This window comes from Sturnira hondurensis, unplaced genomic scaffold (genome assembly GCF_014824575.4).
Source record: "Sturnira hondurensis isolate 20B ecotype Veracruz unplaced genomic scaffold, ASM1482457v3 Scaffold0018337, whole genome shotgun sequence".
NCBI classification, from domain to species: Eukaryota; Metazoa; Chordata; class Mammalia; order Chiroptera; family Phyllostomidae; genus Sturnira; species Sturnira hondurensis.
This window is the reverse complement of record NW_028090968.1, coordinates 2,545,995-2,573,634: the sequence shown is the minus strand read 5'-3', so window position 1 is coordinate 2,573,634 and position 27,640 is coordinate 2,545,995. Positions and strand designations below refer to the sequence as shown.

Sequence of the window (27,640 nt, the reverse complement as noted above, 5' to 3'; positions counted from 1 at the left end):
CACAGCTAGAATTCGAGCCCAGGTCTCCATGGCTCCGAAGCCCAAGGTACTCTCACCAGGCCAGTTTGCTCTGATTCTGTACTTCAAGGTAAAGTGGCTCTTCCGTGCTTTTTCCTCTTGTCCTCCTCTTTCCTAGCATCTTAAACTTTTGTTGGAAAATGGCTATACTCTTTTTTCTTCATTCTACTAAGCACTGCAGGACCTTTTGCACATCCGAAATCTCCAGCCCTTAGCTGTTTGTTCAGGCCCCTCTTCCACAATCTGGTGTGTAGCCCCTTGGTGGTACAGATAGAATTTTATAATTTCAAGTGTGACTGGATACAGCACTCAATTACATTAAATTACGATAAATCACCATTTAAATTCTTTGTTTCTGGGTAACAAGCCATCTTAAAACTTAGTGACATAAAACTGCAGTCATTCATTTTGCTCACAGGTCTGTAATTTGCCCAGAGCCCAGCGGGACTTGCTCCTCTCGCTCTGCTCCACATGGCACCTGCTGGAGTGACTCAGCTGGGCACTGGGGGTCAGTCAGCGGGGGCTGGCTGTTGGCCTGGGGCCTTGGCTTTTCTTGGAGTGCTCCACGGCTGCTTGAGGTTGCCTCAGAAATCATGTGGGGTCACTCACACTGTCCTCTGTTACCCCAGGCACTCGTAGGGTCCCACTTAGGTTCAAGGAGAAAAGACATAAACCCCACCACCTGACAGAAGGAAGGTCAGGGGCACACTGTAAGAAGAGCTTGTAGGGTGGGAGATGCCGCTGTGGCCATCTTTGCAAAGTATCGCCCAGAAGAAAACCCATTTCAGTGCCCTTCTGGCCCTTTTTATTACATCAAGGAGAAAGTCTCAGGTTGGCACTAGTTTGGCTTAGAACTTCACTAACTCTTGGGTCTCCCTTTTTATCCAAAGAGCAGTCTTTAGGCTGTTAAGTTAGTCAAATTGTCTTCTAATTCCATTTTCATGGTCACCTTATTGTAAGGAGTTCTGGTGTTCTGTTCGTGGCAATGATACGAAGTTTCCTTTTGAAATTTAGTAAAACTTTGTGAGCGCTTTCAAGAGAAAAATTAAGCACAAATTCTTTGTTGGTACAGATTTACTCTCACTGCATAGATGAATAAGAATGTCTGAACAGCCCTGGCTGGTGTAGCTCAGTGGATTGAGTGCGAGCCTGTGAACCAGATGATCACGGTTCAATTCCCAGTCAGGGCATATGCCTGGGTTGCAGGCCAGTTCCCGGCAGGGGCCAGTTCCCAGCAGGGGATGCACAAGAAGCAACCATACATTGATGTTTCTCTTCCTCTCTCCTTCCCTTCCCCTCTAAAGATAAATAAATAAAATATTTTTTAATTAAAAAAAAAAAGAATGTCTGAACAGCTGGTGAGCTGTTAAATCGCTTGTCCCTATAGTGGGACACTGTGTGATTCTCACAAACAGTGAGGAGGGTCTCTGGGCTGACCGGTCACCAAGTCTCCTGGTTAAGTGGCAAAAGTACATTGCAGAGGGTGTGACACTTCAGCATTTGTGAAAGACAAGGTGGAGAGAATATAGCCGCACATGCACTCTGAAATGCATGATGGATGGAAAACAAATCTGTGCGGTGGTTGCCTCTGGGAAGGACAGGGAGACAATATCCACTGTAAAAAAAAATGGCACCTTTTTTAATGGGAACATATGAATATGTCATCTATTCAAAGGTTTGATAAGTTTAATATTTTCAAATAAAATGTCAAATCTCCCCTTTTAAATAAATGAAATAAAGTGCCTGGGAGTGGGAGGGACATGTCACATCTCCCTGGACTGAGCGTCTGCTGGGAGGCACGCTGCACCTTTGTGGTCCTGGGGTGCAATGGAGACATCTGTCATCTCACCTGCCCTGCCCGTAGGGTGCCTAGATGGAAACTTGGTCTACACGGTGTTTGGGGTCCCTAGTCCCAGCACCACTGCCAGCCCCCGAGCGCCTTGCGGCAGCGCCAGGCCTCATTCTTTGAGGTCCGGTTCCCTAGTCCAGCACCTGACACCTACGTGTTTGTTAAACTGGGTGCCAGAGTTCTTCAACTCACACCTGGCTAGATTGAAAAAGTGCACACCAAGAGGTGCTGTGGGAGAGCCCTCTGCCTGCCACCAGCCTTTCAAGATGATTGTCACCACCTTGGGAATCAGGCAGAGACAGCTGGCCGACAGTGTGACCTGCTGCTGCTTTCTCCCAGGCTGGGCCACAGGAGGACCTGAAGCCCTTTGTGTCTGAGTATGGGAAGAGGTCAGCTATTCTCTTTATTTAGTCTTAAATACTCAGTTAACGTGCCTCTTTTCCCTTAAAAAAATCAAAACATTGCATAATAACCAAAATGACCTTGACCCTGCACCCTGACCTTGACCCTGCACCCTCCCACCTACCCCACCCCAACAGGTTTTACTGTGCACCTGCCAGACATTTTTTAAAAGATTTTACTTATTTGTTTTTAGAGGGGAAGGGAGGGAGGAAGAGATGGAAAGGAACATCAATGTGTGGTTGCCTCTCACGTGCCCCCCACTGGGGACCTGGCCTGCACCCCAGGCATGTGCCTGATTGGGAACTGAACGAGCAACCCCTTGCTTTGCACACTGTCACTCAATCCACTGAGCCACTTCAGCCAGGGTGCCTGCCAGACATTTTCTTAAATTTTCTTTCACATCCACATACTTTGAACCTATAATAAAATATACAGTTTCATTTTGTGTGGTTAATTTTACACGAATTGTGTTACACTGCATGTGTCATGCTGCAAATTGCTTTTTCCACTCAACAGTATGTTCTTGAAATAGCTAGAGATCTAACTCGTTCCATGCCATACAGCTTTGCACTGAATGAATGTGCACATTTGTTTTCCAGCTTTCCTGTTACTGGGCATTACAGGCCCAGATTCTGCCATCAACATTCTCGTTCGTGTCTCTTGGCCCGCAAGTGTGTTTCTCTTGGGAACTTACCCGTTGCAGGGTCCTGTGTTGTGAAACTTTCAGTTTTAATAGATAATGCTAATTTGCCCTTTAAAGCAGCTCTGTTAATTAATTCTCCTACTAGCAGCACTTGAGAATGTCAGTTTTTCTTTGTCCTCACTAATACCTGGTGTCATCAGACACCTTGGTTTTTGCCAGTCTGATGGGTGGAAGATGGTGTCTTGTTTGAATCTGTTCCCTGATTTCCCTAAGAGTGAGCACCTTCGTGTGTGTTTGATGGCTGTCCCCATTCTCTTGTCCGTGAATGACCTATGGGAGCCCTTCACATTACCTGCTTTATTCATCTTTTGCCTCGTAGAGCTAGTTTGCAAATATTTCCCCTAGTCTGTTTATTATACACAAAGTTATAAAGTCATTGTTATACCTGAGTTACATTTTCATGGAGCCCTGGCTAGTGGATTGAGCTCTGTCCTACAAACCGAAAGGTCACCTGTTCAATTCCCTGTCAGGGCACATACCTGGGTTGCAGGCCAGGTCCCTGGACGGGGGCATGCGAGAGGCAACTAATCGAGGTTTCTCTATCACATCCATGTTCCTCTCCCTTTTTCCCTCCCTTCCCCTCTCTCTAAAAATAAATAAATAAATGATTTAAAAATTAATGGAGTTAGTTTATCAGCCTTATATTTATTTATATATACTGATTCTTATTTCTTTTTAAAGAAATCCTTTCCTTCCCCTAAGGTCATATTGATGTTCTCCTCCTATGTTGTCTTCTGACAGTTTTCTGTAATTTTTTAAAAAATAGAGTCCTGGGCCTCATCACTATTGAAGTGAGGTTGGTGAGAGAAGGACCTGGGAAGTTGAGATGGGCAGTGGGCTTTGGGCTGTGCCAGTGTATGGATGACCTGTCACCTACACCGTCCTCCCTGGCTACCAGCCGCTCCTGAGAGGCAGACAGGGAGGCTTATGAGGCCATCATGTACCCCGACATAGCTGCCTGCCTCCTAGTCCGCGCAGGTGCCCGCATCCCCACCACCCTGCCCCGGTACCTCAGCCCCCGGCATGGCTCCCCGGCTCAGAGCGACATTCACAGGTGCCTGCATGAGGGCGGCAGGCCAAGGACAGACTGTGGGTAGACCTGGGTTCCATTCGGCAGCTCTCTGTCCTGCGTCCTCCTTCACCCAAGACATCATGGCCATTCAAAGGTTACCAGACAGCCCCTGTCCTCTAGGAAAGAGCAGCCGTGGGCCAAAGTGGTCAAGGATTTCCCTGAAATGACACTCGGGAGGCCCACAAATGAGTCCCCCAACCAGCATCCTCTTGATCTTTCTGAAGGACGGCTGCCCTTCTCTTTAGTCCTTGGAAGTCCCTGTGTTTCTCCTAACTGCCCCGCGGTTCTGAAAAGCCAGGCTCCCTCCCTCTCAGAGCAGTCTTCTCATGGTGGCAGATGCTTTTAGTTTTCTTATGAAATCTCTCACAGGGCTTTGATGTCTCAATTGCGTTGCCGAAAGTTGTTCCGCTTTGGGGTTTGGTTCTTCCTTTTTTTTTCTTTGCGGCAGAGGTGGTAGGTCTTTTTTCCCCTGAAGCCCCTGAGGCTGCCGGGCTTTGTGAGGGGTTGCCTGCTGAGAAACCCCACTGTCTTCGACACACCCACCGGCAGCACAGCTCGCAGGTACCCGCGCCCGCTTTCCCAGGGCACGCCCCTCGTGAGTGCGGGAAGAAAACGGGCAGAGTCGTACTGTTCGGAGGGGGAGGGGAAGGGAGAGAAAGGAAAAAGGGAAAAGAAAAGCACCCTCTATTCATTTAGTTTTGTTTTCTATTTTTAAAAAATGAAAGATTCCCATTGAGGAACAATGTCTTAAGTATTGAGTAAAGAAAATAAGCTGGACCTACCACAAAGAAAACGTTGATAAGAATGAAAATGATGACTTACACTTCTGATAATATAGAAGACTAGATGTCTTCCAGTATGGAACTAGAAATTCTGGATAAAATAATTTTTAGAAATCTTTTAATACTTGGCTGGATTATTGGGAAAGTGAGGAGATTCTTGCCCTAAAGGGTGGGAAAGTGCAGTCCAGACGGTCCAGCTGCTCTGGCACTGGTGTCCCCACGGAGACATCTGGCTGGCTGTCCTGGGTGGCTCATACCCAGCACAGACTGGAAAAGCCGAGAAGATGGACTGGAAGGCAGTCATCCCCAGGAAGACAGAACCCCAGATAGATTATGCTCCCAGAGGGTTATAGTGAGGTGTGCATGAGGAGGGGGGTGCCCAAGAAAGAGGGGAGAAATGGAGACATTTATCTATCATCCCTTAGATCTGAATGAAAAGTAAAAAGGGGGGGGGAGGACCTTGGTGAATACCTGAGCCCAAGTTTGTTGGCACATGTGTTTGGTGTCAGAATGTATACACCTGGGCTTCCTCCACTACTCCACTCCCAGTAAGTTGGAGTAAGTTTAAGCTGAATATTAGGTTACAGTGCCGTGGTGAGGGTGAGGGAAATCACCCTGCGACTGGGATGTGATTATGCACAACTGTAAATTACCAAAATTCAAACTGTGTACTTCAGATGGGCGGATTTCAGCCCTGGCTGGGTGGTTCAGTTGGCTGCAGTGTCATCCCATATGACAGTGTCAACCTTTTGTCACCCCAAATGTTGCAGGTTGGATCCCCAGTCTGGGCACCTGCAAGAAGCAACCATTGATGCTCTCATGCTGATCTCCCCCTTCCCCCTCCCCCTTCCCCTCCCTCCCCCTCCCCGACCTCCCCACCCCTCCCCATCCCCAAAATCAATAAACATGTCCTTGGATGAGGATTTTTTAAAAATGGATTGATTTTATGATATAAAATTATACTTCAAAGTGGTTTGTAAAAAAAAAAAGCCACCTACCATTCTTATAATCAGAGACTTCTTTCAAGTTTCAGTATATTTCTCTGCACTTGTATTTCTTGGTAGGGATATCTTTTTTTTTTAATTTATTTATTTATCTATCTTTAGAGGGGAAGGAGAGAGGGAGAGAAACATCAATGTATGGTTGCCTTTTGTGTGTCCCCTGCTGGGAGTTGGCCTGCAGGGAACCGGCCTGCAACCCAGGCATGTGCCCTGACTGGGAATCGAACTGCGATCCTCTGGTTCGCAGTCCCACACTCAATCCACTGAGCTACACCAGCCAGGGCGGGATATCTTTTAACACACCAAAATCATAGTAAGAGTGCTTTCATTCTCTTTTTCATTTAAATTTTTAATGTCTTTTCCAATGTCACTGCAATTACTGGTAAATAGGATTTTTAACTTGGGTTTTTAATATGTATTACAAGTGTACATCTTGAATACTTTCTCATTTTAAGATAATTTCAAGTGAAACAGTTGTGCATAGAGCAAAAATTAAAGTTCTCTCTCCAACCACACACACTCCTACCCCCTTATTCTCACTTCCCTCCCCATAGGTAACCACTGTTCACAGTTTGGTTAAACATAAGTTTTAAATGGGTATATAATTTTCCATGTGATGGGGAAAAATCATACTCAAAATGTTCCCTTATTTGGGGGCATTTAGGTTGTTTCCTGGTTTGGCTATTTCTTTTAAAACATGTAGCAGAGGATTCCCTGGGAGGTAGGTAACTCAGAGCAGGCCATAGGATTTAATGATGCTGGTTGTTTCATTGTCATCAGAAGAGGCACTGAATTAGACACCAGAGCTAACTTTCAGGTAAGAGAAGGGGTCCAGCATACACTGAGGACCCCATGCTGTCCTCGTTTAATGCACCAAACATCGGCAAAAGAGGACGTTTTCCCCACTTACAAATGGAAAACCATGGCCCAGAGGGGCGAGTCCCTGCCCGGGATCACACACCATCTAGTGCAGAGCTCAGCTGCCCATTGCCCAGCACCAGCTTGAGGGCTTGGTGGTTCTGTGACCTAGCAGGGGGCTCTTCCGTTGTCATCTTCACTTAATTTAGGCAAACACCATCACAGTATAAACCTCCAGCGGTCTGCACAGAAGCACTGAAATGTTACTGAGATTCTTGGTTGGTTTGTTTTTTAGCTACAGTTTAAGCACCTAATGTGCAGTAAATATTGAACTGATGCTTTATGTACTTTATGTCAGGCCTCACAGATAGAACTTTGAGAGGGATGGGCGTTATTCCCATTTCCAAATAAGAACTCTGAAGCCCAGAGAGGTAAATAACGTTGCCCAGTGTGACTCAGAGGAGGGACTCTGGTTCAGGCATGTGTGTCTCCGTCTGGTGAGGCCAGACTGTGCCTCATGCTGCTATCTCCTTCCTTCCAGACAACAGCGACCTGATCGCATGCACGGTGGTCACCAAGGATGGCGGCATGGTCCAGCGGTTCCTGGCTGTCGATATTTACCAGATGAGCTTGGTGGAACCTGACGTGTCCAGGCTTGGCTGGGGAGTGGTCAAGTTTGCAGGCCTCCTGCAGGTAGGACAGCCAAGAACTCCAGACGCTCTCCTCTGCTGACTGTACAGACGCACACGAGTGTCACCTTCACAGTGAATTTCTAATGGCACTAAGACCACACAGACAGATTGTTACTGAGAAAAGTTAAACTAGCTTTCAGGTACAGGTCAAATTCTCTTTGACCCAAACACAGTTCTTACAGTCCACTCCTCCCATTATCAATAATCCTTCCTGATCTGCTCTCTGCCAAATACATATATGAATGTAACTACCTCACTGGTTTTTAAAATTGTGTACCTATACATGAGAGAGGGTGTGTATGTGTATTTTTTATAGTGTCACATTGAGTGTAGTCTAAACTTCGCTTTTTTCACTCAACGTACATCTTGGAGAGCTAACCACATTAGTATGTGCAGACTTGCTGGTATTTTTTTTATTGCTGCCTGACTATACCAGGGAAGGGTACGCCAGTGCCCTGTGGTTGCTTCTAGCTTTTTACCTTTACAAACAGTGCTGCTGTGAACTGAATTGTCCTCCCTTCCTCCTGCACTTGGGCAGATCCCAGGAAGTTGGGATATGCCTGTTTTCAGTGCTCGTAGGCACTGCCAAATTCCCGTCTAAAATGACTGTTGCCGCTGGCAGTGTGTAAAAGTTCCTTTGTCCTCACCCCCTCTCCAGCAGAGCTGGGCTCAAAATTGCCAAAAGCCAAGTTGAGGCTTGGATTTTCTCAATGTTTGTCTTTATGATAGGTGACTAATGCCAGCTGGTTGAGTGACGGAAGCATACCAGAAGAGCTGAAAACAGCTTTCTAGCTCACACCTCCAGCAGCCCCCAGTTCCTGAATGTCCAGGGAACTCTCATGGGCCCGAGACTTGCCCTGCTCTGAGGCAGTCTCCTCCTGGCTGAGCAGGCCTGGTTGTTGGCAGGCCTCGCGCAGGCTGACCCACATCCGCCTCCCCACAGTGTGGCCTGCTGGCAGCGTGCCGTCCCCAAGAGAACCGCCCACGGGTTCGAAGGTGCTGTGCAACCTTTCCCCAAACTCCTCTTTTTCAAGATCTTCCCATTTAAGAAATATCTTTCACCAAGGGTGATGTGAGAAACAACTGTGTGAAGAATCTTTTATTTATAAAAAGACTTCCCTGGAAGTGGGTGTCCATTAGGTGACTTAGTGCTTCTTATTTATCTAGGCTTATGATCAATTTCCGGTAGAATTTAGCATTAGGAAAGTGTTTTTCCTCCCTCGAAGGATTAATACGTGTCCTTTATCAGACAATGAAAGCCACATAAACCTTTTTCTTTTGGTTGTCTTCCAGTAGCCACTATTTGCCAAACCTTTACTCCACGCCAGCCTCCTCGCTGTAAATGTGTAGTTTCTCCTCTGATCCCCGCGCAGCGTCGCCACGCAGGCATCGTTCCACAGAGCCTGGGCCGCACTGAACGCCTGTGAACAGCAGCCACCTTAATGAGCCTTGCTCAACATTTTTCCTGCCTCCTATCTCGTGTCTGACATTCACGTCTGTGTCCTGTCTCAGGCTTTTTTCTTAAATCACCTCAAACCTTTGTGGGGAGCAAATTCTGTACACAAAATCTATTCTGAGATTTTAAATTGGATTTATCCTTATTACACTTGCTCTATGTGAGTTCCTTCTCTGGTTTTCAAGTGTAGTTTTCTTCAAATGCCTGCTAAGTGACCCTCCCTTCTCTTTTTCAAAGTTAGCTTTTTCTTTTAATAACTAGAAAATTTTCAGAGACATACAAATGGGTGCTAATGATGCCCCCTCCTTCAGAGAAACGGAAGAAATTGTTTGTAGGTGGGTCAGTGTAAGCTCATGCCAGATAGCATAGAAATTTGGTTATCACTGGCTTCTCAAAAGTAAGAATGTTGGAGCTGGACTGGTGGGTTTCCCCTGTCCCCTTGCAAAGGCTGGCGTACCCCTTTATTCGCCAGCTCACTCAAGTCTTGTGGACGATGCCCCCACCACAACCAGCATCACTCCTTTTGAGCGCTCAGTGCCTCCCGTGCTGTCTGCTCCTGCTAGGCCTGGTCTGGATTGTGTCCATCCTTGACTGTCTTAGGCTTGGGAAGCTGATAGTCTCCTTCAGAGCAAGAGCAAAGTCAAAATTGGGTGGGGGTGGGGGTCTCATAGATGAGACATGGATCCCCCAGCTTCTGAGCAGGCACCCTCCTCCTGCACCTAGTGAACCATTTTCTTTCATCTCCTCCCTTGCAGGACATGCAGGTGACCGGTGTGGAGGATGACAGCCGTGCCCTGAATATCACCATCCACAAGCCCGCATCCAGCCCCCACTCCAAGCCTTTCCCCATCCTCCAGGCAACCTTCATCTTCTCAGACCATATCCGCTGCATCATCGCCAAGCAGCGCCTGGCCAAGGGCCGCATCCAGGCGAGACGCATGAAGATGCAGAGGATAGCTGGTGAGTGTTTGGTCCCAGTGCAGTGTCCTCTGAGACCTTGGGGACAGAAGCAGCCACGGGGCTGTCAGTGTGGTAGTCATGTTGACCTTGAGAATCGCCCTAACTGCTCCCAAAAAGGACACATACGGTTCAGGAATTAATTATGATTCGGTGAGGGAATGGAGCATCTGCACAGCATCTCCCACTCCCTAAGTGCTTGCTTTCTCGAGCGTTTCTAGGGTGGCACGGAGGAGAAGGTGTGCTCTCCCAGCCAGGGGAGGGAAGAGACTGTGGACAGGCAGGCGTCCGTGTGGACAGCCGTTCTCTCTCCTGCACGTGGCTCTTCTCCAGCTTCTTCAGTGTTTATAAAACGCTTTGACATTCCCCTACCACCTTTGATTCTTAAAACAGCCCTTGAGATCCGTGGGGCCTGTTGTGCCCACTTTTTAGAAGAACAAACTGAAGTTCGGTGACTTGCCCAACATCACACAGGCAGCCAGTTGGAAGAACCCAAATGCAGAACTTCCTGCTCTAAAGCCCATTCCTTCCCAGCGCTTATGAAAGGCCACTCTGCCTGCTGAGGGGCCAGGACCCAGCCCTGAAATCAGAAGTCATTTCCCATTTCACAGCAATTGTGGAGAATTTGTGAGGATGCCTTACACTGCCCAGGGTCTGGAAGGCCCCAGCTTTCTTAGAAATAAAGGCACTGAGATAAGGGCATTCCATTCATCAGGACGGACGCACAGCATTTTTCTTGGGGAAATGGCATTCTATCAAGTACTAAAATTATAGTCTTTCTCAAGACACCAACGCCTTTCAGTTCCAGTGCTAATGTGCACTCTGGTGTGGTCTCTGGGGGCTTTCCAGCCCACTGAGGTGGGGGGCGGGGGGGAGGAGAGCTTTCTGTGCTTAAAAATAAAGACCTGGAGGGCAGCAGGGTTTCTGGAGGTTGTGGACTCTCCTACTTCCTGCATCTGCCCCATCGGTGTGCACAGGCCTGCATTCCCTGTAGTCCTCGTCTTCTTTCTCACTTAGCTGAGACTTGGCCTACAAAATCATTACAGAAGCATTTTGTAATGTGCAAAGTGACGTAAATCATTCAGCCCTTTCTTTTAAGATTTATTTTCAGAGGGTTTTTTTTAATGTAAAGCAATTTCTCACAGCTGGCATGAAGGCTAAATATTTCATTTGAAAATGGAGAATTATGCCATAAATTGACTGTGAGAACTAACGCCTTGGATATTTTCTTCTATTGATTTTTTTAAAGCCCCTCGAAATTGCTATATCATGAGATTTGTTTATGGAAGGGGGAGAGCAACTGTGACAGTTAAACACACACTCATAAATACACACGTACATATGTGTGTATCTCTTACATGCTTTTCCCCATGAGCACATATATATGTGAACTTTCAGGGCAGAATTGGCCCCATTTCAGACCCTTGGAGTCTGAAACTGTACCTCAGGATATGCCTTGGCCTTGTGTGCGTGGAAACCAAGAAGCCTGGGTGGAGCCTGGCCCTGCGTCCGTTTCCGAACCCTTCTCCAGGCACCAGCTGTGTATTGAGGCTCAGGCAGGGCCAGTAGTGTCCCTCTGGTTTCCCCGGCTTCGGGCTGCCTGTTGCCTTCTTAGGCCTCACCCAAGGGATATGCCTGGCGGGGCCTCAGCCGCTCCGGCGAAAACCGCCCTACCCAGAGTCTCATGGCCTACATTTCTGTCCCAAGCACTGAGCATGACCACAGGTTTGTTTGAACGCAGCCCTCCTGGACCTTCCGATCCAGCCAGCCACTGAAGTCCTTGGATTTGGACTTGGCTCCTCCTCCTCCTCCCAGCACCTGCCTTTCCGATTCTATGACCAGTGCCGGCGAGGCAGCAGTGACCCCACAGTGCAGCGCTCTGTGTTCGCATCCGTGGACAAGGTGCCAGGTGAGCCGGCCCCACCCTGTGCCACCTCTTGTCCCCCCACCGGAGGGCCCAGGGCTTTCCCTCTGTGGAGCTTGTGTAAACTTCTTCTCCCTTCTCAGAAATCTAGCCCTTTGGAAGCACCAGACAAATTTCTTAGAACTTATCAAAGTGTAGCACAAAATTAAACACAAGCCACAGAAAGAAATCTTGGCTTTCTCTTCGGTGTTCTGCTGCCTGACTTTGGTTTTCCAGAGATTTCTTGGGAGTGTGGAAGGACTTCTCAGAATTAAGAAAAAAGTTTCTTGGAAATTTCTTGGAAATACTTAGATGATTAGTAATGAGGTTGTGGAAGAGTAATTTCCTTTTCCGTGTAGGATGACTAGAAAGAGATAGTGTGTGTGGTTCCTGCTCTAACCCCCTGAAGCACAAGACTTCAGAAGCAGGGCCCACTGCCCACAGCAGCTGCCAGTGTCTCCCGTCTGGGAGCCTCTTGGACCCCCTCCTCCTCTCTCCCAACAAAGAAACATGAATGGAAAGTTCAAGGTCGGGTTCGTGAGAGCAGAAAGAACTGCTCCAGAAGGGAGGGCTCTCCCCTTCCTGCTCTGACACTTCTGATTTAAGTAAATCCATATGCACCCCCGTCCCTCGAAAGAGCCTTGCTCTTCATTGCAGAACTTTGAAGCGGGCCCTTGCACCCCCGCAACTTAACCTCCCCACAGTTAGGGTTTCGAACTTCAGTTGTAAATGTTGCAAAATGTTTTCAAAAGCAGTTACAGATTTAAGGACAAAAGGCAGCCATAAGAACCTGCCCAAAATCAAGGCCTTAGTTCCCCTCCCTCACCCATTGGTTTATTCTGTTTTCATTCTTTGATTTACTTAATTCATTTTAGAAATAGATATACTATAAGCTTGTGATATTTGAAAATCCAAATAGGATCTGATAAAATGAAAAATAAGTGTAATTTGCCCTCAAGTAACCACTTTTAACTATTTCTTGCATATCCTTTCAGAAATGTTTCTTTGTATGTCACGTACATACCTTTGCTTGTCTGTTCTTGCGCTGCAGCTATCAACATACGGGATTCTGCACCCGTCCACTTTTACGTGATAGGGCAGCCGTATATTTTCGCACATAGAAACTGACTTCGTGCTCATTAATTACTGGTATTTTATTATAGGGAGGGACCCAACAAATCTTTTATAACTTTTAGCATTGATGGCCATTTGGGTCGTTTCCGGTGTTTAGCTCTTCCAGTGTCGCTGTGCACACCCTTGGGGTATCTGTGCAAATCTGACGTGTCTGGGGGGTAAACTCCCAGCGGTGGATGTGCCATCAGAGGGGACGTTTTTCATCTTGATATGTGCAATCCCATCGTGCACTGTGGAAAAAGTACACCAGTTCAAGCTTCCACCCAAGCCAGGGACTGGTCTCATTCTTAAAACCAGTCTTAGGCTAGGAGACTGACTGTAGCACTGCGTGCTTTCACCTGTGAAATGTCCGATGTAACATTCTCCGGGCTGTTTCGTGTTCTGTAGAGACGGTCGCTAAGTTAATATGAATGATGACCATGAGGCTAGGTTAACTAAGTGTGCACTGGCCTGGTAGAAAAAAATCAGCCTTCCTTCCTTCTTTCCTTCCATCCTTCCTCTTTTTTGTATACACAGTTGTAATTTTACTTTAAATTTATAAGCACTGCATTGTAATTTTTATTAATATATAACTGACATGTAATATTAGTTTAGAAATAATTTCTTTAGGGTCATTGGGGCTTTTTCAGCTCGGAATCTAATGGGTTAAGGAGAAAAGCTCAGGCTTTATTTCAGATCCATCCTTTTGAAACAAGGCAAGTGTAAATAAATAGAGCCAAATGTCACATTCTTCAGTATTTGCATAATCATCTCCCTGTTTGCAGTAGGCTTTACAAAGACTTACTGCTGGCTTCTCCCACCCTGCCTGGGCTGCAGGGTGGCTTTGCAGTCATCCAGCACTGGAGTGTGGCCGTGTCTACACTGGTGTGCTTGGCATGGGGGTTGGCCAAGCTAGAATGCCCAGTGTCCTATTGCTGGCCCCAGGGTCAGGGTATGTGAGGTTGCCCAGTTGGAACTAGGATAGTCCAAGATAGTTCCTTGAAGGCAGCCATCTGGAACCCTTCGGCTGTGTCTGTCCCCTGGAAGTGCCACTCAGGTGCGGAGTGGGATGGGGACATTCCCACAGATGTGCTTCCCAGATCGACTGTTCTGGGCCCTTGGCTAGAGAGGCCTCGCATGCCTCCTGCCTTGGCCTGGGCTGGAGATGTGACCTAAAGAGCAAGTTGAAACCATTGAGAGTCAGTGTCATTCAGAGGGAGGGAGGGGAGCTCTCCCTGGCTCCCACCGGCCTCACCACCTGCTGTCTCATTAGTCAGCCCCACAGCCACCCAAGCAGCTCGGAATCATCCAAATTCTGCTCTTCCCTCTCCCACACCCATTGGCCTGTTGTGCTTACAGAATATATTACACTTTTTCTCCCCCTCCTGGTTCCAGTGTCTCTCCCTAGATCGTGGCAACAGCATCTTCAGTATTCTCCGGCTGTTAGTCTCATCCCCTCCCTCCCACTCAACTGGTGGGATCTTTCTAGAAGAGAAATCAGATCATACCACGCCCCTGCCTGCAACCCTCCGATAGCTCTTAGAACACAGTCCAGTTCTTTCACTGATCCTGTGTGACCTATGAGATGGGCCCTCAGACGCAGCTCCCCAACCTCCTGGGCATCACCAGCCCCGACTGCCACTCTAAGTCAGCACTTGCCCACATTTCGGCTTCAGGGTGCATTTATACTCTTTTAAAAAGTATTGAGGGACCCAAATAGCTTGGATCTATATGGATTATATTTATTGACATTGCAGGATTGGAAATTAAAACTGAGAAATGCTTTAACTATTTACTTATATATTTTTTAAAAATAAACCCATCACATGTTAACATAACACATTTTTATGAGCAGCAACCTTTTTCAAAACAAAAAAGAATGTTTTATATTTTTGCAAATGTCTTTAATATCTGGCTTAATAGAAGACAGCTGGATTCTTGCGTCTGCTTCTGCTTTCTATCTGTTGTGATAACATACATTATGTGACCTCTGGAAAACTCTTCTGTATACTCCTGGGAGAATGAAAATAAAAGGAAAATGCTGTCTTGTTACTTTTTTAAAGATTTTATTTATTTATTTTTTAGAGCAAGGAAGGGAGGGAGAAAGAGAGGTAGAGAAACATCAATGTGTGGTTGCCTCTCACACACCCCCTACTGGGGACCTGGCCCACAACCCAGGCATGTGCCCTGACTGGGAATCGAACCAGTGACCCTTTGATTCGCGGGCCAGCACTGAACTACTGAGTTACACCAGCCAGGGCAGTCTTGTTATTTTAATGAAAGTAGCTCTAACTCTGGGAGGCCTCCAGAGTTCCTCAGGCCATTCTTTGAGAACCACTGCTCTAAGCATGGTTCTCACAACCTCTCTCCTGCCTCAGGACCTTTGCATCAGATGTTCTTCTCCAGATCTGCCTCCTATTTAGTACTCAGGTCTCAGTTTCCTCAAAGAAGTCTTTTCTGATCACCCACCCCCAAAAGGTTACCCTTTCCCCTCTATCACATTAACCTGGCTTATTTTCTCTGTGACCCTTTCTTTGTCTCTTACCTGGCCAACATATCTGTGTACCTGACCATGGTCTTTCTCCACCATGGAGAATGTCACTTCCATGGCAGCCTGGTCTGTCCTGCCCCCGCTGCATGTCAGCACCTGGTTCTGTGCCTTCATTTACTAGTTGTTGAATGAAGAATGAGCACAGCCTTGGAGCAGCTCCCAAGGTACCTTCTCCCTGCGTGAACACCAGGAAGAAGAGAAAATTCCCTGAGTCCCTAGACTGGTTTAGTCTGTGGCACTTTGACATGGGAACATGAGGGAACCTGGGAACTTGGGAACATGGTGCTCAGAAGATCATAAGCACCATTCTTATGCTTAATTTCCATCACCAAAGTGAGCAAGATATGCGTTCCAAGAGAGCAGATGCACTGGATGGTATATTTGGGTCAGTTGCACATATACTGAATTTCACTGGCTTCACATTTCTTAGAGGTTTTCAAAAGCCAAAGAGTGGGCTGGGGGCAGCCCCTGCTGGCCTCTGATGCTGTGTCGTCACAGCTGCCATCCAGGCCTGTGAGCCCAGTGGTATTGCTGTGTCCCTTGGCACAGGCTGCACTGTTGCAGACCCCCAGGCCAAGTGGGGTCCTCACACTGACCACCCGCCTCGGGGTGCCTGCCGGAGGAGCTATTGCTGTCATGACAGCTTCCAGTTCCATCTGCAGGCCCAAGTAATTGTCATAGAGCAGTTTGTCTCCCCTTTAGAAGCTATAAGTGATTATATTTGATGAAAATATACCTTTCATTTCCTTGGAAGAGATATTAAAGTAGAATATAAATCAGTGCTAATAGACAACTAGCCACTTCGGTATATTTTTCTTCTTCCATTTGGCTTGGAAAGAAATCACAAACTCTGTTTATTGGCTGGTTTTATGTCAATGGCTCTTGCCCCCACAGAATGTCAGGCTCCAAGAGAGCAGAGGCTTGTGTGTGTGCCTGGCCTAGGAGGGCCAGTGGTAACCACGTGTTGGGGCGGGCAGGCAGGACGGGCTCTACACTCTGGCTCTGAGGCACAGTTCTCCATAGGTAGCACCCTCTAGGATCCACCCCCACTGACCCATGGTGACAGCAGATTGCCAGAAACTGCCAGTGGGGGAGGGGGCTGGGTGGATTTCCAAACGAGCCCACTAGGGCCATTGCTCCATGAACACCACGTGGACCAGCAGACCCCAGAGCAGAGCTGCTCCTCAGAAGTGCCTCCAGTCACAGGGCCAGGCTCTGGCCTCCCAGAGCAGCCTCCTCACTCCCACTCCTGGGCTCCTCCTGTCCAGGAGGCTGCTCCCAGGTGCTCTTCCTGGGCAGAACACCACCACCACCTCTCTTGTTCAAGTCCTCCCAGGCTCTTCCTAATTTTATCTAAACAGAAGGGCTCCACAGCCCAGAGGGCATTACAGGGTTTGAGTGGGACAGCCAGGCAGGTTGACCCCCCTGGCCCTCACTGATGGGGGCTTAATGATATGGCCAGAGAAGTGAACCTTCCCCACCTTGTTTATCACCAGCCTTTCAGCTCCAGTGACAGTGCTTAAAACCCTCCACCACCTGTCCCCAGCCCCGCTCTGTGGCTCACTGGCCTGTGCTGTGCTACCCTGCCCTGCCCTGCCCCCAACCCGCTATCCACCCCTCTCTCTTCTTCCTCCTGGGATCTCTTTGTATAATACAAGCCAGCATTTCAGCTGCACCAGCTTTGTGTCTGCACCTCACAGAAGCAAACTCATCCCATTTAGGACCTCTGTCCTCATGCTTCCCTCTGGCTGGAACCCTCTATGGGGCTGGTTTCTTCTCAGCATTCAGGGCTCTGCTCAGATACCTCTTTGGGGGCCTTCCCAGAGGGCCTTGCCCACTCCCCTAGTTCTACTCTGTACAACAGCTGCTTTATTTTTTTTTAATTCACATGAAATTCACAGAACCTAAAACTGTTTGAAATTATGCAATTTAGTGCCATTTAGTAAGTTCACAATCTTGTGCACCATCACCTCTGCTAGTTCCAAAACATTTTCAACACCCGCTGATAAAACCCCATACCCATTAAACAGTCACTCCCCATTCCCTCTTTCCCCTAGCCTCTGGCAACCACTAATCTGCCTTCTGTCCCTGTGGATTTATCTATTCTGGGTATTTCATGTAGGTCATATAACATGTGGCCTTTTTTGTCTGGCTTCTTTCACATAGCACCATGATTTCAAGGTTCATCCAAATTGTAGCAGGTATCAGAGCTTCATTCCTCTTCATGGCTGAATAGTATTCCTTGGTACAGATGTGCCACATTTAGGTCATCCATTCTTTCACCCGTTGGTGGCCATTGGGTGGATTCTATGTTTTGGCGAATGTGAATAGTGCTACTATGAGTGTGTGTGTACAAATTTTTGTTTGAGCACCTGTTTTCAGTTCTTTGGGGTGTCTACCTAGGAGTGGAATTGCAGGGTCAAATGGTAATGTAACTTTTTGAGGAACTGTTTTCTCATAGTCTGCAGAGCCCTTACCATGAGTGGAGTTACTCTGTTTGTCTTCCTCTCTGCCTCACTGCCCTGCACCAGCATGGAAGGCCCTGGGGGCCCTGGTCCTCCTGCCCTTGACTGCTAACAATGAGAGAGCAGTGCTGAGTGACTATCCATGGCAGGTGGAAACAAGGATGGGCAGATGGAAGTGGGCTGGACGACTTGTTCATTGTATCAGACTGTAAACTCCTGCTGCGGGGGAGGTACTGTCTTGCTTACTCCTGGATTTGGTACCTGCACCAGTTGGTGGTGGCTCAGGGTGCCAGCTGCAGGATCGGACTTTATCCCATTGGGGCCAAGTTCTGCACTTCTTGTCCCAGTTTCTTGTCCTGCTGAGTTCATGACGCCATCTGTCTCTGGGCAAACATTTGAATCCTTGAGCATAAGAGGAAAGCTATGCTTTCCACAGATGTTATCTTTCTCAAAGGTGAGCAAACCTGCCTTATCAGTCAGTGACCCGGAACACTTAATAGTTCTGTGGAAAAGCAGCACAGTTCCAGAGCCAGCTTTTGGCATCCCAGTAACTGAAGAAAAATGCAAAGATTACAGTGTGCCTGGAGCCAGCTGAGCTGGCCACAAAGCCTCCGACTGACATCTAAGAGAAGGCGGGGTGGGGGATCAATGTTTAATTCATAGACCTCGGTTCCGACTTCACCCCTCGGGATAACACACTAGGTGTTAAAGTCATCTCTTGGCGGTGTTTCCCAGAAACTAATTTTTTAGGCCTATTCTTCTTGTTTCCAATTATAAAAGTCAATTATCTCCTTCCAGCTCCCCAAGTCAAAAAACACGATTTCTTTAGTCACACAGGAAGGAGAGCCCGCCTGCCACCTTCCCCCAGTCTGCCTACTCCCTGCTAACCCCTCCTACCCCTCTGCTCTCTGGTCAGAGACTCCGACCACTGTGGGGTAAGTTACAAAAACTTGAGGATTTTTTTTTAAGTAAAATGTATTAAGTTGGGGAGCAGGGTATCTGACATCTGGTCCTTCTTTACATGCAAAAAAGGAAAATAGTAAAATCTTTCTTCTGAGCCAGGCTTTGAACTCAGATCTGCCTGGTCAGACCCTGAGCCCCAACCACCATGCCCTTAAATTCCTGACTTACTTTTGACACATATGAAGTGAGCTCCCACTACCTAAGGCCTCACTGGTATCAGGCAAAACCGCGTGGTCAGCTCCAGCCCTGGGCATGTGTCAGATGGAAAAAGTCATCTCTTTCTGGAAGTGCGGGGCGTAGTTTGACCGGAATAATTAGCTGTGCCAGGTGCTTTGTATGTACTCATTCTATCCTCTGAACAGCTCTGGAAGTGGTATCAGTTGCTCTTCTCTACAGAGAAGAGACTGAGGCTCAGATCAAGGCCAGAGAGCTCACACAAGGCCGAAGCCGGCTGAGATCCTTGCCTCCACTTTCTGCCTCTAAATCCTATTTGCTCCAAGATTGACGTTGGTGATGGCTGAGCAGCTTCACACAATGTTTCTGCCACTTTCCTCTTCGTGTTCAAGGTCGACAGGATAGGCCCTTTTTAGAGAGTGGACACTCAGAGTAGCCCAGTCGTACACAGAGCCCTCCCCTCTCCCATCCTCCGCATGACACACTTGCACATTGCCAAGCCTGCGGTCCGTCGAATCATGGACAGACCTACAAAACAATGATACATAAACACACTTTTTTCCCCACAGCCACCACTTCCAAACCAGGTTGGACGTCACGGTCATGCAGAGGTCACTCCCCATGTTCCTGGCCTATCGTGCCCAAAAAGCAGGAATGAGGCTTGAGCAAAAATCCTGCCTGAGCAAAAATGGTGGTATTTAAGCTCCTTTCAAAGCTTTTTAACAATTGTCTCTAAGAGATCAGCCTTCAAGTGGTTGGGTCAGGGTTGTGGAGAACAGATTTCACTCAAAACTCAGCCCTGAGCTGAATCCACAGGTCCCTGCTTGCCAGACCTCTTCTCTGAACTCCCAACTAAGAACTGAAGAGAGAGCCTGAGGACTCTGGGCACGCTGCCTGGGAAGGAGCCTCGTTCCTGAGTCAGGGCCCCCAAGGTTCCCTCACCTGGACCATGGCCCCCAAAGCCATTTTCCCAATAAAGGCACCAGCACTTATGTCTGAGGAGCCATTGCCTTGTAAAATATAGCACACAGCAGGCAGAGCCAGCCATCGTGCTCCAGACAGCTTTTCCTGGGGGGGTGGAGGCAGGGGGGAGAAAGAGTTCCGAAGAACTGTGTTGCCTCACTTCCCTGGGTCATTATCCACCCCAGACTGCTGAAGTGACTGTGTGCCTTCCAGTGTTTCAGAGAGCAGGGAACACTCCCTGGGTCCCTCATGGAGAGGAGCATGGAGAGCTGTGTGGGAGGTTGTGGGAAGAGACCAAAACCCTAGCTTCACTCTGCCCTTGGGCCTTGGATAGACCTTGGAATATTCTGTAGGCTCAGGCGGGCCCCTGCAGGGCAGCCACGTTGCAGCACCAAAAGGGCAGGTACGTGCCAGAGCGAGTATGCACAGCTGTCCCTGTCTCAGAGAAGGCAGCTGCCATCAGTTCTCGTCTCTGAACTTCTTAGAACCGGCCAAGCACATTTATTGCAGAACAATTGGAAACGATAGGAAAGTACTAAATCTCATACCCTCTGGTATCCATAAAGTAAATCCAGTGTTTTTTATTATTGTTCTTTCTGTTGATCCTTTGAGGGGGTTCTTTTCTCAGCAGCAGAGTGTTTACCCAGGTGAGAGAGAGTCAGCAGAAGGAGATGACTTAGCACCACCATGGAGCACACGGTCCTGTTCAAGGCCTGGCTCCACCTAATACTTGTTACACAGCCATGAGCCAGTTCGTTTACCGCTCTGGGCCCGTTTACCTGTATAAAAAATTAGGACAGTGCATAACAATGTCAGTGCACTTAACACTACTGATCTGTAGTAAAACATAATTAATGTGGTAAATCCTAGGTGTATTTTACCACAATTTTTTTTAAGCAGGGATGAAAATGTCACCCACCTCAGTAGCTTGTCATGAGCATAAAGCGAATAAATTCACTTAGGTGCCCAGAAGGGTTCCTCACACGTGTGGAGCAGGCAATAAAGGTTGGCAGTGCTCAGTACTTTTTGTTGTCATTAGTCAGGGCTGACCCAGGGATCCCAAATTATAGGTTCCCTGACTATACATTAAATCAGTTTGCACAAACAAAGTCAATAATCCAACAGTCCCATCTAGTGTAAATAACAGAGAGACCCTGAAGTTGTACAGATCTGCTCATTTCAGAAGAGCCTTCTTTGGGTGCCAATAAAACACCTGGGCAGAGTTTGCCTCCTGCAGAAGGGCCCTGAGGATTCTGATTGGATGGTGTGCCTGCAGTTCCACAGCTCCTAGGGGCAGGGCTGGGGCCAAAAAAGAACAGAGATGTGTCCCCTGCAGCCCAGCCCAGCATACACCTGCTCACCCAAGATACGGACTGCCATCATTTTCTCCTTGCCTGCCTGAGCTGGGCACTTCCCACTGCAACTTACAATAGCCCCTAGAGGCCAGTGCCATTCCTCAGTCTGCAGACCGAGGAACCTGAGCTCCGAGACGGGGAGTGAGCACCTGGCCCGGTGCCACACAGCTCATAGGTGGCCAGTCTGGCATTTGCACCAGGCCACACATTCTGCTTCCCACTCCATGAGCCACGGTGCCTCCTCCAGTCCTGCAGACCACTCGGTGACAGAACACCACGAGTGACTGCTGTATCCCATTTCATGTGCAAAACAGGAACTCGGAAGCCCCCAGAGGACGTGCTTGTGTGCCGTGGGTGGAAGTTTCTGCATCTAAAGGAAAAGTCCATGAAGTTATTTGAAGTTATGAAGTTTTTGAGCCTGTTTCCACTGATGTTTTTTGTTGTTGCTGAGTCATTTATTTTATCAACTGCGAGTTCTCAGTAGCAGATAGATATTGACAACTCATTGTGGGATAGATCCCCAAAACAGAAAACTCTAGCCATTAATTTTATCTCTGAATCAGAAAAAGGCCACCTTGATTTAATTTTTGCCTTAAAATATCTCCGACCAGCTCAAGGAACCCCAGGGCTCCCCCAGAACAAGGTTCGAAAATCACTTACTAAAATTCAGTCATAGTGCCTATCCTGGGATCCAGGAAAAGGAGTCACAAGTAGGTGGCACTGCTCAGTGTGCAGATGACTAGAAGAGTTGCTAATTCATGAGGACCCACTAAGAGCGAGAAGAGCCAAAGTAGGAAGAGGGGGACGCCATAATAGTGCTGAACGTTCACACAGATACAGGAGTCCGTGAGTCCTCCACATGTCCGTTTTCTTCAGGCCTAGATGGCCTCTTCGAAGTATGGCAGCTCCTAGGGCCCAGGCTAGGGGACTACCAGGAAGAGAAGAAAAAGGTGGGTGAAGGAAGAACTGGCATTTTTTAAAGCAACTGAAGGCTGGCTCGGTTGGTTGTAGCATCATCCTGTACACCTAAAAGTTGTGGATTCAACCCCTGGTCAGGGCACATATGGGAGGCAAACCAATCAATGTTTCTCTCTCACATCAACGTGTGTGTGTGTGTGTGTGTCTCTCTCCCCAACCTTGCTCTAAAATCAATAATAAAAACTATCCCCTGGTGGATTAAAAATAATAATGGCAACTACAAGAATTCCAGGGTAGGTACATGACAAACACACTAACTGGAGTCAGGAAAGGGAGGGTGCATTTAGCAAGTGTTTGCTGAGTTCTCTTGTGACTCAAATAAATGTTGTGCCAAGCATACAGATAGGACCGGACAGGGGAGGTGAGCTTATAAACATACGGTAATGTCAAGCAAAGGGGCAGATGTGGTGAAGACAGCATGTGCAAAAAGGCATGAGGGACTAGGTGACATTTGGTGGCATGGCCATGGGTTAGGGGAGTGACAAGAAGCTGGAAAACTAGGTGGGATCAGATGGCAAAGGGCTTCCAGGCTGTTGAAAGGTTAGAATTTTACCCTGGAAGCAACAAAATGTCATTGAAGGTTCTAAGGCAGAGGAGTGATGAGTCAGGGCACTCAGGTTTTGATTGACAGGAGTCAAGAGGTTAGGGGGGAAGGGGGTGGGCAGAAAGACCCAAGGCACACTCACCCCTTCCCTCACCACCTGTGCATTAGGTGGTGCTAATGCCCATGTTATGAAAGAAAAAGTCTCTCCACAGATGTGCCCTCTTCCTCAGCTTAATGTATGTCCCTGTATACCTCTTTCTGGGTATTTACATACTTTACTTGTACTATAATATTACATTGCCTTTCTTTAGCCTAAATGAATGCTATTTTCACTCAAAAATATGTCTTAGATTTTTTTGTAAGTCCGTAAGAGCGCCTTTATTCATTTTTTGACTGCTGCAGGGCAGTCCATCACATGGGCAAACTACTGTTTATTTAGCCAATCCCCCATTAATGGATGTGTAGGTTGTGACAACTTTTTTGTCCTTAACAAATAATTGGAGCCTCCATGCACCCTTGTGCAAGGATTCCCTGAGGCAGATAACCAAGAAGTGAGTCCAGAAATATCTAGGCTGTGGAGCTAACAGGATTTGGTGACCAGTGAAGTGTGTGGTTGGAGAAAATGGGACACCACAGGGCTAGTTCACGGCACAATAACAAAGGGCCTTAGTTTCCCAATGAATGTTCTCTGTGAATGTAGCTACCAAGGGCAATTTGATGATTCCCAACCTCTCACCCAGCAAAATCCTCACTCCTTATGGATCTTACCCCATCTAGGAGGCCTTCAGGAGCTGCAGTGATCACAAAGATTTCCAGGCACTCACAGGGGGCTCCAGGCACTGGCCCGTGGCTTGTCGTCCCAGACAGAACATCAGAGCTTAGCGCACTGGAGCCCCAGTGGCTTCTGTCCTGCCATCTCTGCTGAGGTTATGACTTTCTCTGATTCTTTTCTCTCTGGAGCCAGCATCGCATCACTAGAATACAGCTTCCTTTGCTTGTGGCTGTCCAGCCATAGCACTTTGTATAAACGTGCTTCTCAAAAAAACACACAGTACTATTTTTGAACATCTCAAATTCCCAAAGGGCCGAAAGTCAGTATTATCCCAGTGTGACTGGAATGGCTGTTTTGTGACATCTCCTCAGATGTCAGAGTAATGTCATCTTAAGATGTCACTGAAGCAGCCTACTTCCTGAAGTCCCAGAGTAATCACAAAAACAGTCTGAAGCCCATCAAATTGGGACTGATGAGTTGTTTTACTATTTCCCCAGAGTTCAAGTCCTTGAAAGCCACCTACTCATGGCATGATTTCAGGAGAGAATGCTTCCACTGTGTGAAGTAGTAAGTGTGGACTGTGATTTGCAGGGCTTCACCAAAAACACTATTGAGTTGGTAAAAATTTAGGTGCATAGGATCTGTGGCATACTCGTAGCATCACAGATTTGTCACAGCTCCAGGACAAAGGTCTCCTTTATTGAACACCAACATGTGTGAGACACTGGCTAATTGTTTCACATAAAATAAGGAGTTAAACATGTAAAACTGTCATGGCACTAATTCCACTTCCAGAGTTGGGACAAGTAATACTCAGAAAGCACAGTCACTCGCCCGTGGTCCCAGAGTTGATGCGGAGAAAGAGAGTGTGTGTGTCTGGTCTCAGGCTCCTGCTGTTTTGAACGCCTCACCTACCTGCTTCCTGAGAAAAAGGTTATCGCCTGCTTAGTGTTCTTTCCTTTCCTGCTAATTTGACTTAAAAGCTCCATGGAGCGTCTGAGTTAGAGCTGCCCTTTGTTGTGGCTTTCTGAGCGTGTTGACTTCACAGGGCAACAGTCGGGCCTTAGGTGCTGGGTTCTACGCACACTCCAGTCTCTTGGGTTGAGCAGGTCCTCATAAATCATCGGGACAGCCAGGCGGCAGGAAGAATCAGTGTTGATGGAATGAGCCTCTGCAGATACCTCTGCCACTACCCTAAGTAAGTTAGAGAATGTTCTGAAATAGTTGACATTTATTAAATCTTGGGCGTTTTGGAAAAATGCACCTTTTTTTGCCAAATTTCCAGCCTGAAGCCCCAGGGAAATGTCCACCAGCTCAAAGCAGCGCTCCTGTTTCCTGAAACAGTGCCCAGACCTGGTGGAGGCCACGGATTGCTCATCGTCCCCTTTCTCTGACCTCTTCACTGCACCCTCAGCGGAGAGCAAATGTAGAAACTACCCTGCACTGACTCCTGTCCCCGCTGAGTCACAGAGGGGCTCTTTGTGCTGGCTGAGACACCCACAGGAAGCTGCTGGCCTCAAGCAGCTTAAAAGCTACTAGCACTTGAGCACCTACTGTGTGCCAGAAGTGCTACCATTCTGGTTAAACCATGTCGCATCTCTGCCAGGGAGCTGTTGCTATGAAGTTAGGGGCACATACCCTGGACTCAGCCTGTCTGGCTTGGTCAACACCTGTCCATTGACAAACGTGTGATGTCAGGAAGTTCTCTAAGGCCCCTTAGCCTCAGTTTCCTCTTCTATAAAATGGGGCTGATAATAGGACCTGTTTCACAGGGACAGGGACTTAGCCCTGGGCCAATGCTCTGTAGGTGCTTCTTGCCGGCATAGTATTGTAGTAGCCACTGCTACTATGAGAGTGAGCTGGGTGCTAGAGCGCCTTCCCGGGGCCTCTCACTCAGGGTGGCCAGTCAGGACTCAAGCCCCTTGCAGAACAGCTGGCCCAGCTCCCCACTTCATGGGCCATTCACAGGTATTCTAGCCGGCACTCTAAGGCTCTGCCAGGCAAGGGGACTTCTGCCCTGCTGGAGCCACTAGAGATGCCTGTGCCCCGTCACAAGCATCGTGCATTCTCCCAGCACGTGCGCACTGAGCACCTTCTGCAGGCCCACGCCTGCCCCCGTGCAGCCAGTAGCCACGTGGGGAGGCAGATGTTGAAATAGGATGACCCCTGTGCCAGAGAGCATTGTGGGGGCCGTCTCTGATAGGGCTGCCACCTAGAGGATCCATACAGCTGGAATGCAGGGAGTTAGGGGTGCGGGGAGGAGAGAAGGCCACCAGGTGGGCATAGGGTAGGCCTGGGGGTAGGGGGGTGGATTTCATCCTGAGAACTCTGGGCAGCTTGGGGGGCTTTATGCAAGGAAGTGCCCGACCTGATTCATGTTTGTGTAAGTTCATTGTGGCTACTGGGTGGGGGCAGATAGGAGACAGCAGTGCAGGGGCACTGTGGTCCCCCCAGAAGACAAGAGCAGCTGGGCATTGCATGCAGGGTTACATGTTGGCTTGCGTGATCAGTCAGCCACAGGTATGGGTATGGCTTGCCTCATGACAGATCTGTTCCTGAGGATGATGCTGTCCCCACATGTGTAGCACCTCAGGGTTGACAGTGCATTTCCCATCTGTGATCTCTGTGTGCCATGGGGAAGCTGAAGCTCAAGAGGTGAGGTGCACCGCCAGGTCCTGCCTCCAGGAAGTGGTGGTGTGCTTTGCATTCTGCTCCCTGAGCAGACATTGAAATGTCTGAATGGCACCCCTGAAGAGGAATGTTTCTTGGGGCTCATGCATTGCCAGCATCAAGCTAAGTGTCTTCACAATCAAGGGTCATAGCAATCTGGGGAGAAAGATCCTGTTACTACCCACATAACAGGTGAGAAGGCTGAAACTCAGAGAAGTTAAGTAACTTGCCACGGGTCACACAGTGGTACCTGATGTTGCTAAAACCATTCCTAGGCTATCTCATCCCATAGTCTGCTCAGCCTAGTGTCCAGGGGTCCTACTCACAGCCTGGGATCTCAAGAGATTCTTGGCCTTGCTTTGGGGGAGCATCAGTTGGAAGCTGGAGTTGCAAGCACGATCTCAGTTGCAGCCCCTCACAAGTGGCTCCTGAGCTGCCGTCTTTGCTACTGGGCAGAGAGAGCAAGCCTGTCGGGACTTGCTGATAAATCAGGCCGAGATGCCTGTGCTTGGCGGCAGCACTAAGTGGTTGTCTAGGCTTCCGCAAGCCAAGTGACATTTGCCCAATAGGTGTGATGTATCAACGGCTTTTTCTCCTACTTTTTCTGGCCCAGGCTGGCTCTCAGCCAGAACTCTTTTTAAAAAATAATAAGGTACTGATCCGCCATGAAAAACACGGGTGTGCCAGCTGAGCACAGGAGCTTCTGCAGCAGGAATTTAAGGACTGCTGGTCAGGGACGAATTTAGAAAGTTTCTGGGAGATGCTGGGGCTGACCCAGAGTAGTTAAGCCCTTCAGTGATGCAAGTTTGGGGGTTTCTTTAGCTTTTTGCCCTTATGGATTCACAAAGGTGGGCTTCAGTGGAATGCCGTGGAGTTTGTCTTTTCATTCATTCCAGGCCAGCTCCTGGCTTCTCCAAGTCGGCAGACTTGTCCTTCTATGGCCCCATGGCTTCTGTGGCTTTTGTGGGATGGCCAACCAGGTGATCAGGAAGCTGGTCAACTAGAACCCCTTCACTCAGCTGGAGTGGCCCGTAGAACCTGCCCTCCTGTGTCGGGGGCAGAGGAACAGCCCTTTGGAAGCATAGAGTCCCAGGCCATGCAAGATCTTCTGCTCGAGGCCCTGGGCTGAACCAGCCTGACCCTGTGGCCTTCAGATTGGCTTCGTATTTCTAAACACCCTGAAAGCATTTGAAAAACTCCACTGTCCAAGACCAGTGCAGCACAATTAAATCAGAGTAAGGAGAGGGGCATTGGTGTTTTTGAAGCTTCTTAACTGTTCTAATATTCATCCAATCTTGACAGCACTAGTGGAGATGAAAAGATCTTAGGTGGCTTTTTCTGGGTAACCATCAGGGTCAAATGCTATGGCCTGACTGTAGTTTCTTTAATCCACAAATGT

General features: G+C 48.2%; 1 protein-coding gene across 5 annotated transcripts in view; it reads left to right on the top strand.

Moving 5' to 3' along the window:
- The window catches only part of CLEC16A (C-type lectin domain containing 16A), a 222,149-nt gene that overhangs the window by 160,744 nt on the left and 33,765 nt on the right, over positions 1–27,640 (top strand). For all 5 annotated transcript variants that reach the window (XM_037069041.1, XM_037069040.1, XM_037069037.1 and 2 more), the window contains 3 exons: positions 7,227–7,378; positions 9,589–9,793; positions 11,532–11,699. In XM_037069041.1, the coding sequence (XP_036924936.1) occupies positions 7,227–7,378; positions 9,589–9,793; positions 11,532–11,699 (525 nt within the window). The remainder of the gene's footprint in view (positions 1–7,226; positions 7,379–9,588; positions 9,794–11,531; positions 11,700–27,640) is intronic.